Here is a 15,080-nt window from a genome sequence, read left to right as displayed (position 1 = left end):
ATCACGTTTTTCACAAAACATTAATAATAAAAATATTGGACCTTGTTTTTTTTTCAGTGGCCCTCATCCTCTTCCGTATACATAGCACCATGTGGCATTGCATTTTATACATATGTAGTACCATTTTTTCCAGGGTACGTCAGTACTTTTTTTTTTTAATTTAAAATCGAGGAAGCGATTATTGTTTTATATTGTTATGCAGTTAAATCTGTAGATCATGCGTCTTTGAAAGTATGATGGCGCAGTGACTTGTGATGCTGCTCTTGGAAACAATGGGTCACGGGTTTGCGTCCCACTTCAGGAATTCATTTATGACATTTTTTAGGACGTTGAGATAACTCTGGCGACAATATTACCTTAAAAATCAATATAAATGATGCGATATCAAGCAGCAGTCACGGTCTTTATATCCAGTGTAACGGGAGGGCTCTCTATGCAGCCATCCTATGCTGCTGCCACGTCTCCTCAGACACATTTTATTCATATTATTCCCCGCTCGTCATGTCACTGAAGCAATAAAGTGATGAAGCGACCAAAAAGTGTAACTAATTACACTTAAACACCGGCTTATTTTACCCATTAGGGTGAATAAATCACTCTATTCCGGGTGGTTGCCATGACAGCTCGAGTATATCTCTGATCCATTGATGATGGCTTTTTGTCGCGTGCGTGCACTTAAGTATCCCAAGGTTTACATACTCAGGGTTGATTGACCCACTTCCTACCAGCTGTAATGGAATCAGATACCCAGAGTTTCCCATCGCTGGGTATGTTGACCCAGAGTTTATGGATAGACCCAGAGTTTGTTAACCCTCCTTTATGGAATACCCCTCAGATGTTAGTTGGCACAGTCCCCAGCAGACACCCATAAGTATGTACAGAAGGTCATTCAATACTTAAAAAAAAACCCACCACAGGTCAATGAAATATACTGTTTATTTACACAAGGTTCATATTCAACTTTTAAAATCTTTTTTCCAGGAAGGCACTTCAACCCTTAAAGCAACGTTTAACAAGCAGTAGGGAAAATGAGCTGGGTAAAAGACATTTAAAAGTGAAAAACAGAGGGGGAAAAGAAAGGCATGACAAATAAAACATGATAACAAAATGGCATGATGGATTGGTTTTCCTATGCAGAGATTCATCATTTTGATTAAGTTATATAAACCCCTGTCTGACTATTTATCAAATATCAATAAAGCTTTGAATAATTTACCAACAAACAAGAAAGAAAGGAAAACAAATAGTCTCAAACAGAAGGAGAAAAAAACCAAAGATGCTTCACAGCTCAACTCCCAATAGTGTTGCTCCATTATAGGATGAGCTGCACTAGTGTTTGTGAAGCCGAGTACAAAATCTAGATCAGTTCTGCTCTGATTAACAATCAACTGCTAGAAACAAAGGTTAGTGTGACAAGACCACCTTTCCGTTCACCTGTGCTTTCAAGTTTAGTAGTTGCCTCTCTACTGCATAGTTGAAATACAAAATTGGTGTGATGGCAGAAAATATGAAGAAGGTTAATAGTTTGTTCCTCCAGAGTGTGCTGGAATACCAGCTAGACTCCGTATGCAGTGAGTGAGCCAGTGGAGCCTAACACCAGCTGCTCTCCTTCCTTTCTCTGAGCAACAATCCTTCTGTCCGGGGGGAATGTAAGAAACCAGAGTGTGTGTGCACTTCATTTCATGACTCAACTAAACTGCACCCATCCTGACGTGACAGGATCGCTACTGGAGCTGTGGAGCACATGGGAGGGCATGGCATGAGAAATGAAAATCAAACCACAAAGATGGCTGGAATTGACTGATGGCAACAGGAGGTGAACGTGAAACCAACAAAAACTTCTGATCTACTTACTTGGAGCCTGCAGATGTGAAATCTCCCCACATGTCGGCACTGGGCTGTGCTGCTGGGACGGAAGAGCCCAAGTCTAATAAAGGGGCTGTGTTTGGAGGGAAGATGTGGACATTAGTATTTGAATGTGACCATCAGCACTGCTGGCATTGTGCTGTTATTCCAAAAATGTGTAATTCATTAGAAAAGTTGATAACACTTTACTTGAAGCTGTATAAATAAAGGCTGACATTTCGCTGTCATTAGCATGAATAAAGTGTCATGAAGGCGGTCATTAAGTGTCAATTGTTACCCTAACTCCTAACCCTTCGTTACCCCAACCCCACTAGATCCCTCCACCTAACCCAAAAAATGCCAACATAGCTCCAAAGGTGTCATAATTTAGCGAACAATACTTGTGAGTGGTGGCCTAGTGGTTAAGGACGCTTGTAATCGGAGGGTTGCCGGTTCAAGCCTCACCGGGGCCGTCACTGTGGGATGTTGAGCAAGTCCCTTAACCCCGAACTGCTCCCCAGGCGCCGCAAAATGGCTGCCGACTGCTCCTCAGGGATGGGTTAAGTGCAGAAGACAAATTCCAATAATGTACTAACATTACATGGCCAATTAAAGGCGAAAGCCCGATTTAAAAAAAAAAAAAACGTAACTAAACCCCTGCTTGTTCCTGATCTGTCACCAGGAGGGAAATTAAAAAAAATGCCTCGATTATGGCCGGGGCTCCTGGAGCAGTTAAGACACGCCTAGTCTATACTATGAAATCTCCAATGAGCAATCTATGCTATGCTAACTAGCTACCCATTACTGAATATACCTCTCTATTCAGTCTTCTCTCAATCCAGCCCACAGGTGCTAGTTTTTATAAAAGGGGCAGGGCTAACGATGCTTGTTTTTACCTCAACATGGTCCCAAAACATCACAATCTTGTTCTGAACCAACAGCAAAAATCAATTATAATAGCTTTTCAACCCATAGAGGGCAGTCACTCTGACCTTTTACAACAACATATGGCAAACTGAAATACTTTGACTAAAATGTTGAGATTTGTACCAGGATCAATCAACAGCACTACTTCATATCCAAATACATTTGTATTTAGCAGAAAAAAGTGGTTTGGGGTTTAATTACTCTTTAATGACAGCCTTTATGACACCTCATTGATGCTAATGACAGATAATGTCAGCCTTACGTATAAAACTTCAAGTAAAGTGTTTCCGAAAAGTTTGTTAATCACCGGCATTAGTCTGCACCGGCTGTGTGGGTGGGAGGACGGCTCCAGCCTTTGTTCCAGGAGGAGGAGGGAGTAGACCCCCTCCCATTGGCCGAGGCCTTGCTCCTGCTTCCTTCTTCTTGATGTTCTATGGCATTCAAGAGAGACATTGACTATGTTCAAAATGGCATACTAATGTACAACTCATACTACGTCTGACGTCACAATGAGTATGGAGTGTGTTCACAATAGATAGTATGGAAAGATCGAGTACTCAAGAAATACCGGGATGTATACTATACTGGGACATTTTTGAAGTATGCACAGTTGGCACACTAGTCATACTCAACCGCCCCATGATGCATTGCAAGCGGAACATAAAATCATCCTGGGACCGGCTTCAAGCTAAAAAAATCAAACATAACAAAACAAAAGCATATTTTCTTATCTTCCATTAGTTTTTAAAGCTTTTGTAAATAGGGCTCTTGTTTTGAAGTTAACCAGAGGTTTGGTCAGTAGCACAATGGTGGGTCTCCTAAAATCTCTGAAAAGTTGGCATGAAATGTGTTTCTGTGAGTTTTATCGATCAAATGACCACATGTTGATATTCTACTTCATCACTTTCTCACTTAAAATGTTTTCAGAACTTTCAAAAGTGACGAATCAACAGAGATATTTAGCCTCAGTGTGCTTCAGGTTGTTATCTTAAGTTCAAAATGCATCTTGGGAAAATTGGAAGTACACTTCAGTGGGAACGGTCATCATCCTAATCATACGTATAGTATATAGCAGACCGTATGTACTCATTGAGTTTGTAGTGCATAGTGCAGAGTGTGCCATTACAAACACAGCCATCTTGTCTAATTCATGAACAAAACCAGTGGCTCCATCTTTCCTGTACACTGGTCTCATCGGTGCCCAGTGCTCACCCCAATACTGATTTTGATGGTCTGTCCTTCTTTGAAGCTGAGGTCCAGTTTGGGCACAGAGCTCTGTGTTGTTTCCAGTTTTGCCAGCTCGCCTTCCTGCTTCACCCACCTTTAAGGTTTAAAAACAGCAATTATCACCAACGACTGGCTGCACCACTCCTCATTGTAAAATATGAAGGAAGATCATCATCATGTGACAAAAGGTTAAAAAAAACTCACTTAAAATGATCTTGTAAAGCCACATTAAAATCAAAGGAGTCTCCACGATCAGCAAAACCAAGACCAATAAAAGCATGACGACCTTTGAAACACAAGGGCATAAATAAATAAATAAATAAATAAATAAATAAAAAGGCTTGCAGCTGGTATTTGTGACAGAGCTAGACAGCATGTGCAAGCAAAAGAAACCCCAAAAAGATCAAAGAGTCAGAACATAAACATTTTTTCATTGGTAGATGTGAACCGAAAGGAAAAAAAAAGCTGAATACAATGAACATGGAACCAAGATATAAACCCAGACAGGGCTGGGATCATTCCGACTTATTGTGGCCTTACCATTGCCGTCCTCTATCCGAATCACAAAATATCTGCTGGAGTCTGTGACTGCTTCCACTACGCAGCCAGGATACTGTTCCACTGGAGCCTGTGCATACAGCTCTCCTGCACAAACAAGAACCAGCATTAAACTCTGCATTACTGTGGAGGATAACACACACACCCAATGGTCACCAAGGTTACTGGTTTACCAAAAGCATTTTTTGCAATGACAAGCTAAACATTATATCACTCCAACTATATATATATATATATATATATATATATATATATATACACACACATACAGACAAGTACAACCACTGTACATTACACAAGTATACCTACAGCTTTTTCTACTGTAAACATATTCTGTCAATCTATTTCAACTGACAAATAAATGCCTCTTATTGTGTGTAAGAAAAATATTAGGGCTGGGACTTAAATGTGTTAATTGCAATTAATAAATTACAGACAAATAACACAGTTAAATTTTATTTTTTACTCCAAACAATGCAGAACATCTCAATGCATGAGTTCCCAGTACACCCATAATACTGATGCACAGATGACAACACAGCTTCAGAAGTTGGTTTGTTTATTTCCAACTGTTTTGCAATCTGCAGTTTCCACTTCTCTGGAATGTTCCGTACTAAGCGCTGATTTTTATTTGAATACACAAAAGCTAATTTGTTTTGGAAAGTTCACGATAAATCTGGAAAACCATGATGAACATAGCTTACTAAAATTGAAGTTTGTGCTTTGTGGACAATGCAATCATAATATTGTTTATTCACATTGCACATTATGTTCACACTCAGTGATGAAAATAATAAACAAAATGTGTTGTTTAAGCTCATTTGTTTTCATTGTTTCAATCATATACCAAAATACATTTCCATTGAAAAAACATGGCTTCTCGTGTCAAATATTGTTATGCGATTATTTTTAGATTAATTCATTACAAAGTCTGTATTAATTTGATTCATTTTTGTTATCTAGCCCCACCACAAAAAAAAAAACAACAAACTGGAAAAAAAAAGCCGGCAAGTGAAGACATTTTCGCCACGTTAATGAACACCAGTAAATACCGTTTTATCCAGTAAGAGAAAATACATGAAGTAGAAATGCAGGCGTGTCAGATTCATTACTATTGTTTTTATTAATACTGTCATGAAAAAGACTGTTGTGGGAACTTACAGGGACTCTGGGATATAGGCTGAAGTGTGTGTTCTGTATGTGGGACATTCAACAGGCCTTTTGTGTGTTTTGACGACTCATTTTCTAACAAATCCATGTCCGTCCTTGTTTACCTGTGTTTTTGTCCTCCAACTTGATGAATGCCATCTTGCCTTTAGCTGTGATTTTCATTCTCCCGCTCCATGCCGGTTCATCTAGCTTCCAGTCGGCAGCCCTAGAGGAAGCACAAACACTGAGTCCACATGGAGGTGAATATCATAAAACACGATTATCTAATCGCAAAGGCTGCCATTTTTTTTTCTCCCTTGTCCTGTCTTGTACTGTCCTGTTAAGTTCAGAGAGTGCTTGAGAAGTGCAGTCCACATGTTTACATGTTTCATGAAACGTGAAGTTAGTTAAATATGTTGAAGAGCTAAAGCCACAGATTTGTATTGTATATGTATTTAAAGTTTAAATAAATCAGATTTTTTTTATTATTATGAAACAGATTGATTTATTGCTTGTGTTCATTCAAAAAAATAACACATGACAAGAGGCCCTTGGAAAAATAATTGCATATTAAATCGCAATTGCAATGTAGAGGGAAAAAAAAAAAAAATCTCAATTAGATTATTTTCCAAAATCGTTCAGTACTAATGCCAAAATAATTTTTTTAAGTATTTTTTTAAAAATCCAAATAAAACAAAGAAATATCCCACATATGAAACAATTAATGATTTAAATCTAAATGAACGCTAAAGTTCACAGCTGCTACAGTAGGTGTGTCAAATTAATTCTATTTAAATTCTATTTCATCAAGGAAAATATTGTGTAATTATTTGAGGAAAATTTAAAGATTTTGTAAGAATTTTGAGGTTTCAAAATATAAAAGGAAAAAGGAAAACTGTGAGCCCCTGCAAATATTGTCATTCACACAATAATTCATGTTTTCTCTGTCATTTTGACTTTCTCCCACAGGCCGAAATGGATGCTCTAAAGGGCCAGATTTGGCCCCAGAGCCTGCCCTTGAGTATGACACATATATCCTACAACATCATGTTAACATGGTAAACTCAGACACGATAATAGTAAGGAAATAATCACTATTATTTATGATTATTTTGTGCATAAACTGTAGCCACATTTTTCTCAGAGAACAGCCGTGGCTACAGATGTAGTTTACCTTTGCCAGCATGTTTGAGGTGTATGTAAATAAAGCACTACACAAATCTAAGTGGTAGAAAACATTTTCATGAACCGTTTTAAAACTTAATCTCGCTCCTATATATTTGTTTAGTGAAACAAATACAGACAAAAACAGAGAAAAAGAGAACAAGAACACAGACATCAACAAGAAAAAACACTCAACTAAGTCTGAAAACACACAAAAGCACAATACAATTAAAAAATAAATAAAATGTGTAAAAACAAGGACAAAATGACTCCAAAATGTATAAATAAAAAGAACAAAGAAAACAACAACACAAACAATAAGAATTCAAAAAATTACTCCAAAAACACACATAAAAGACAGAAAGACCACATTAACACACATATACACTAAATGACTCAAGAAATACAAACAAAAACTACAAAGACAAGCAAAAAGACTATTAAAAAAAAATACACAAAATGAAAAACAAAATGACCCCAAAATCTGGGTAAATGACTACAAAAACACCTCAAATGATTTTAGAAACAGACAATATGACAACACAATCACATATAATGACTCCAGAAAAACACAAAGCAACAAAAACTCTGAAAACCCCTGAAGCACTTTGTTATTTCCTGTATTAATGTCCAGACTGGTCATTTCCCTAAATAGTGACATGAATTTGGCCCTTGGATGTTTTGGTCCTCGCTGTGATGAAAGTTACCCGTCTCTGATCCACAATACAAACACACACTTTGTAGTGAAAATGAGAAGTGTTTTTAGATATATTAACATGCGGTTACGTTTGACAGCAGAGCAGACTGACATCACGACACCGTGTTGTCCGATAATGGACGCACGGTCATAACAACCTGCTGACGCCGTCAAACGTTACAGCCTTACCGGTATCCACGGTTCGAGGCCCGCGGTGGGATACGGTAAACGTGAACCTCGGGTTTCACGCAGAGCATTGACTCGTAACTGTTGTCTTCTGCCATTTTGTCAAAGTTTCACTCTATAACATAAACTACTTCCGACTTTCAACATAGAGCTCGGTGGAGACAGTCCAGAAAGGATCCGCTGAGCTGAATTCAAACAGCGCCCCCACAGGCCTGGAGGGCACCATGCGGGTAGAGACAGTAGAGATTCTTTACTCATGCCGCAGTGATGACATGTCAGCTCTATAGAGAGTGCAATGAAAAGACAACAGAAGGCTACACGCAGAAAAACCCAAGACACCCGAAAAATTGTGCAATGAAGATAAAATTAAATAGGCCGTGGCTATGGATAGCCACGGCCGCTCTACGCATGTACCCAGCACCCCTCATTGGCCAATTTAGGTCAAGCGATAGGTGCACCACGTGACTTAAAGTTCTGTTAGTTGTATTTTAGCTCATATTTATTTTTAGCTACCCTGCTAATCCTTTTATTTTAGCCCCAACCCTAATATCCTGATTTTATTTTAAAACAAACCATTGCTGGTCACATTTAAAAGTAAAATAAATTAACATAAATAAAAAAGTGCAAATATGGCCAAGGGGTAAAACCAGGAAACTAGACGCTTTAGTGATTGACAAGTCTACAACAGCTATTAGTTATTTCATAATAGATATCCATTTTAGTCAGAGCACTGTATTTACACCAGATATTTGTGTTGACCAGCAGAGGGCGGTGGTAGCCCAGTGATCGGTTGGCATGCATTTATTCTAGCAGCGAAGAAGAGATGCTATGCTAGCAGACAGAGCTAATATAAAAACGTGACTTTTGCAGATATTCAAGTAATATTACAGATATTCTTTCGGTGCTAAAGGGGTAAGGAATCTTTTATGAACATGTTTAAGAGTAGTAGGCGATTCCAGTTTTAATGCGCGCAATGCACAGCAGTTAACATGCAAGTGGGGTTGCCAGGTTGGGGGCCCTCTAGTGGCCAGGAGGTATGCTGACATAATTAAAGACGTTGGGTTAAGAATGGGTGCGAAGCATCACACTCAGTGGATTAAAGACATTATTCATTTCATGAGAATAGAAAAAAATAGACACTTTGAAAGATAGACCTAATAGGATCTTTGAAATTTGGCAACCTTTTCTTAGCTATGTGGAAGATACATTGGAAATAAACATTTGATAAGCTCTGCCACTGAATGGTTATATTGTACTTACAATGCTACTCAGTAGCAAGTGGAGTTATAACAATTGTATAAACAGTAATGTACAAGTATGTAACTCATATTAAGACGTTTTTATTTTTCGTTATATTCCATTTTATTCTTTGTTTTTTCATTGACAGGTTAAATTTATGACTACTACAATGTTTTTTTTGTATCATGTGAAAATCTTCATAAAGTGTTCAAACAAAAAAAAAAAAAAAAAGAATGGGTGTGAAGGCAGGCCAGCAAATACATTTGGCAAAAATACTCTACATGCTTTAAAAACACAAGAGGAAATTAAACCAATTTTCAGAAATGTGCAAAAATCATATCAGAACGGGTTGGCATTAAAAACAAACACATCAAGTTGTATTTCAGTGTGTTTATTAAAGGGTATCCAAATGTCCTTCGTAATTTTAAACATTTTAACAATGAAAATGAAGACGTTTTGAACCCAACAGGCAGATGTTAGTGACTACATGTTATAATGAGATGAGAGGATAATAATATACTGTGTGGTGATTTAAATCACAAATTTATTTTGGTTGGATTAAACCGTGTTTTGAGAAACTAGAGAACGGTTGTATCCAGTAAATAACCTTTAAAACTTTAAACTTGATTAAATGCATTTTCCTGAAACCTTTATATTTGGTGTCATACTTGGATTTACAATAAACAACTGATGTTATGGTTTGGTTTTCAAGATAACAAAATCCCTGTTTAAAAAAACAAAAAAAACAAACCCATCACAGAATGACATACATCAAAAACCTGTCTGCTGATTTTGGCTTCAACTCTTTAAAGGGCACTGATCAAAAAGGCTGGTCATCTTGTGCATTGTATTGAGTTCAGTAAAACTCTTGACCCCAGAAGTGTATTTTATGGTCATGAAGGGGGAGATAAAATCCCTCATTACATGGAGTATGAAAAACATTTTGGCCAAATTTTAAAACATTATGATTTATCATGTTATTCAATGCACTGCAACTAATGCAAAAGCACCAAAAGTGGTCTTTGTTTGGCAGATACGATTCATCTGCTTCAAAGACACATTAGAAAAGTTTGTGACGACAGCATGGCAACACAAAAAGACGATGACATTTCTGGTTACAAGTCTAGCCAATTTGATAGAAGACGGCACAGGTGGATTGTTAGCAAAAGCTACATTTTAACTCTCTAATACAGACGTCTCCTGCTCTGGTCCTGGAGGGCTGCTGTCCTGAATGCTGTCCAACTTGGACTGGCTTAACTGCCGTATGCACCTCATTAAGAGGCGTTGTTACAGCCTTGTTGGATTCAGGTATGCTGAAAAAGGGAAACATTTCAAATCTGCAAGACGGCAGCCCTTCATGACCAAGTTTAAACACTCCTGATGTAATATGTTACCTAAAATTCTGCCACAATATGCTCATTAAAAAAAAACAACAAAAAAAAAAAACACACACACTGAGTAACTATGTCAACTTTTATAAAAATCTTCAAAGAAAATAAAACCAGCTTTTTCTTTTTAGGGAATACTTATCTTAAAAAAAGGGAGTTGTTTCATTGTTATTGCTGGGGGAAAAATATATATTGTCACTGTCCTTCAGATCAATGATTTATGGCCAAAGGTTGTGTGTCCACTGGGCTTTCCTCTAAGGGACACCCATGCCAAAAGGAGAGCTTTGGACCAAGAATTACACTATCCAAGACTACAGAGGTTAACCACCAAAAGAAAACACATCACTGGCCAGCATGAAGCTGAGAACAACATTCTACCATCTAATTTTCTGCCGCATACGTAGTCATCTCCAAACCACTTGGCCGACAGCAGCTTCCCAGTGGACGCTTGTACCATAGGGCCAGCTCATCTACTTGGGGTGACCCCTGCACCAGCACCCGCTTTCCTGAACAGCCTGGGCCATCCAATCATACGGTACCTCACGGTACTTCTGAGTATCACAGTGTATAGCGATGTGAGGCAAATTGCCTGTTTGCACTGTGGAATTAAAGAGCATTTCTATTATGTGGCCGAACACTTCCAGCTCATTCCACAGAGGGAGAAAACAAGGCATGTGGCAAAGACAAAACCAGTAAGCCGAGCACAACAGCTGGAGAAGTTAAGCAAAGTCAGGCGGCTAACATCTCATATTTCCCTATTTTGTCAAGTGTCACGTTACCCCGTGATTCTACTCTTTTCACACACTTGTTAAATGTCACAAATCCACATCTCCGGTGAAGGTTTCTCTTTGCAGCAGGCGGCTCACGTTTATCGGCAAAGTTTGAAGCCTGAGCTCCCATCTGGACCAGTGGGCTGGCGGATAACGTTATTGTTTGGACGAACTGAGTCTGGCGGTTGGTGTGCGGTAGGACGAGCAGCTCTGCAAATAAAAAATATCAACATTAAAAATGTATACATCAGTAAATCCTGTCTTCAAAGCACTTTGCTTTGCCAGTGATGTTTTTTTTTACCTATCCGGGGATGGATTGTCCTGAGGGGTTTCCTCTGAAGAAGCACTACCCAAAATCCTTCTCCGGGCTTCTGCGTACTCCGCTTCCCGCTGAGCCAAAGACTTAGTTTGCTGAGAGGGACGAGCAGAGGATGCAGCGTTTCCACTAGTGCCGTTATTCGTGGGTCGCTTCAGGATTCGAATTTGAGGTGGTGGAGCTGCAGGTAAAGACTCGTCCTGGATCACAATCGCAGTTCGCACAGGTGAACTCCTGGATTTTAAAACAGATTTCCTGTAGAGAAAAATAAAGAAAGTCAGCCACCATAGAGTCTCACCACATTTATGTACATATAAATAGTCTGCCCATGCATGTATGTATACGTACGCAAGTTTTTGTGTACATGCATGTTTGCATGTACTTGTATAACCGGACACGTGTGTGTGTGTGTGTATGGATTAGGGCTGGGCGATATGGACCAAAACTCCTTTTTTTTCTCAAAATGGTGATATAAATCTCAATAGTCATACCAGAAAGACAATTCTGGGTTAAATTTGCTGGTGAAAAATGCCACACAGGCACATTTATTAACAAACATAATATGTGCCTTTTTCTCCTCTAAGGGACAGCACGTGTGAGTGAGTTTGGTAGTGTGGCTTGTTTAGGGGAAGGTCTGGGTTAAGAGACACATAGAAATTAATCTGTTCTTTTCATGCTGTTCTGAGAAAGAGCGATCGCAGCGACCCCTAATACAAAATAACATAAAATATGTATTTCATAAATATAGAAAGGACACTGTTTGACTGTGTTCTATGATTAATATTGAATACTTTCTATGATGTAATTTGTACTGTGTGATAGTATGAATAAAAACAAGTTAAAAAATATACAGATATATCTCAATATAGGCAACATTGTCTTTGTATCGCCAAAAAAGAAAACTTGATCAATCTTGAATTTCAATATATTGCCCAGCGCTAATATGGAAATTTTGGTCTGAAAATATAGTGAACCCCTATTCTTATTATATTCTTTTGCAAAACACAAATGTTACCATTTTAAAATAATATTTATTATTTGTGTGTGTGTACACTGTTCTGTGTCACACTTACTCTGGCATTTGTTTGTCATGCCAATAAAGCTGTTTTGAATTTAAAGTAATTTTCAAGGAAGTGTCTCGAGTATGTGATACGGCAGTCTTTTTTCATTTTAACATATTTAAAGCGGCAAACAACACCTTTAAAAATATGTTATATGAAAAAATAAACATTTTAGGGTATTTCCTGGGTCAGGGTTAAAATAAAAGGGTTAGCAGGGTAGCTAAAAACAAATATGAGCTCAAATAAAACTGACAGAACTTAAAGTCACGTGGTGCATCTATCACGTGACCTAAACTGACCAACGAGGGGCGCTGCGTACGAATAGACTGCCGGTCAATTGACACGTATTACGTACGGATAGCCACAGCCAATTTTCAACCATATTTATTTACTACAGACGTGATTTTCTGGACACTTACTTTGCTTCCTGGCTTATTTTCAGTTTTGCTTCAAGTCTTCTTTCTATTTCCTAGGGTGAAATACATACATTAAACAAACTTTATTTTAATTTCTTTATCAAACAATAACACAAAGACGTAGAATGGTTGGTAACAGATTACAGTTATCGTATGAAACACAGCAGGTAGACAGACAGGTTTCATGACAGACAACAACTGAACAGTGTGGCATTCAGCAGCATGTGTTTGACTTGTCCCAGTAACACCAATCAGAGCATTATTAAGCACAACGTGTGGTTTTTCTCACCCCGCTGTCTGCTGCCTCTTCCCAGCTCTCTGCTACCTCCTCATCGTCCATGTCCAACAGGGCTTTGCTGGCTGCCTGCCTGCCTCCGCCCGGTTAGCTGAGTCCGACCCGGGCCGAGGTCATCAGAGGGTAGGCAGCTTTCGCACAGACACGCAGAAGGATCTCAGTGTCGGGGTTTGCTGCTGGAAATCCACGACCCTTGCCTTAGCTGCTGCGTTAGCCTCAGCCTGCTACAGTAGCTCAGGGCAGTCCTTTCTGGACGGCTCACTTTAAATTTAACGTCACACCGAAGTCAACGACTTAAAAGCAACAGCTGACACTCGATCAGTCGTAATACATGTATAAAGCGTAGATCATTTAAAATTGTTCACAGCTGTGTTCGCCTCGACTTAGAGCTAAGGCTACAAGTCCCAAGTTTAACAGCTAACACCGGGAGAGGAAGTGACGTCAATGAGAGATTTATTTTTTTTAAATTTTTTATTTATTTTAATTTTACTTTATCATAGATGTCTCAAAAGAGTAATATTTTGGAAGCCCGTTCCCGTCAAAAAAAAGAAAAAAAAGATACTCTTTAGAAACATGAGATACTATCTGTTAATTATGCCTTAGTATCTCATAATTATGGCTTAGATTTTTATTATTTAACTTTTTTTTTTAGTAGCGGGAATGAGCTTTAATACATTTGAATGAGTATATGGAAAACAAAAACACACTTGGGAAAAAAATTGGAAAAAGCGTGTGCGTGTGTATATCCTTGATTTAAATGTTCTTTTGGCTTCATGAAAATATGAATTTGAAATGCACAAATTCGGACTTTGTTTGATTTAATTTCGTATTTATTAGTTTAAAGTTAAATAAATGAACAAAATATTAGAATAAATATATGAGATTGAAAAAACTCTAGATTTATTAAAATTGCATTAATCTTATTGTCATGTTTTAATCAATTAATACTCTAGTACTTTTTAATCATCTAATTTCTTTCCCAACTTACTCAGGGTGAAATTAAAAATGCATCCTGAACAGGCTGCCATGCTCTATGCCAGGGGTCAGCAACCTGTGGCTCTGGAGCCTCATGTGACTCTTTGACTCTTTGCAAAGGCTCCCTGTAGCTTTAAAAAATAAAAAATAAAACAATGAATTGTTATTTCTAACAGAGGGTATTGATGATTAATGACATTAACTCATAAAATTATTCAATATTATTTTAACTGTATATAATTTTATACACTGTATTGTCTTCATTGAGAATGTATTTTTTTGGCTCCGGAAGGACTTTAATCCAGATGAAATTAAGCAAAGTGACTCCTTTGAGAGTAGAGGATGCTGACCTCTGCTCTATGCTCATTCATTTGTTTATTTCTGTCTACTTTTGCAAATATATTTTTGGTTTCCATGGCATTATTAGATTTCTGTTTACATTTTTATATGCTCTAATTATCACTATTTGGGTGAGTCTGTATTTGTATTTTTTTCGAACAATCTGATCCTTTTGTGAAAAAGGGTTAATGGACTTCATTTACAGAGAACCTTTCACTATATGAGTCACAAAAGCTGCAGTTCAAGATGCAAATCTTGTGATTTCAAGATAACAGAAAACATAGCAGGCTTTGGCTGAGTCACTACCCTATTTTCACGTACTTTGACACTGTTTTGTAGTAATTTAATCGTTGTTGTCACTGCTTGGCAGCAGGGCTGTGCAGTGATGACACGAAAATATGCATGTTTGGGTACAAGGAGTGTCTGAATTGAGTTCAGATGTGGTTGTCTGTCTTTGTGTTGGATATGGGACATGCTGGTGTCGTGTCTTTGTGCATAATGTGAGCTTGGATTGGCCCACATCACTGT

At 38.1% G+C, this 15,080-nt stretch overlaps 2 protein-coding genes across 2 annotated transcripts; both read right to left on the bottom strand.

The window, feature by feature from the left end:
* Nucleotides 1-918: 918 nt before the first annotated feature.
* necap2 (NECAP endocytosis associated 2) lies at nt 919-7,950 on the bottom strand. The gene is made up of 8 exons (XM_028447004.1): nt 7,757-7,950; nt 5,832-5,932; nt 4,540-4,644; nt 4,204-4,285; nt 3,985-4,093; nt 3,080-3,203; nt 1,855-1,939; nt 919-1,733 (listed from the first exon to the last, which is right to left on the bottom strand). The coding sequence occupies exons 1-8, from the start codon at nt 7,849-7,851 to the stop codon at nt 1,688-1,690; spliced, it is 747 nt and encodes a 248-aa protein (XP_028302805.1). The 5' UTR covers nt 7,852-7,950; the 3' UTR covers nt 919-1,687.
* A 1,417-nt stretch (nt 7,951-9,367) lies between these two features.
* Nucleotides 9,368-13,662, bottom strand: LOC114463472 (SUZ domain-containing protein 1-like). The gene is made up of 4 exons (XM_028447033.1): nt 13,233-13,662; nt 12,947-12,996; nt 11,452-11,721; nt 9,368-11,360 (listed from the first exon to the last, which is right to left on the bottom strand). Exons 1-4 carry the CDS (start codon nt 13,281-13,283, stop codon nt 11,249-11,251), a joined length of 483 nt encoding a protein of 160 aa, XP_028302834.1. The 5' UTR covers nt 13,284-13,662; the 3' UTR covers nt 9,368-11,248.
* Nucleotides 13,663-15,080: the final 1,418 nt, after the last annotated feature.

Source organism: Gouania willdenowi, chromosome 5 (genome assembly GCF_900634775.1).
Source record: "Gouania willdenowi chromosome 5, fGouWil2.1, whole genome shotgun sequence".
Lineage (NCBI taxonomy): Eukaryota > Metazoa > Chordata > Actinopteri > Blenniiformes > Gobiesocidae > Gouania > Gouania willdenowi.
The sequence above is the reverse complement of the archived record's forward strand: the minus strand, read 5'-3'. Positions and strand labels throughout refer to the sequence as shown.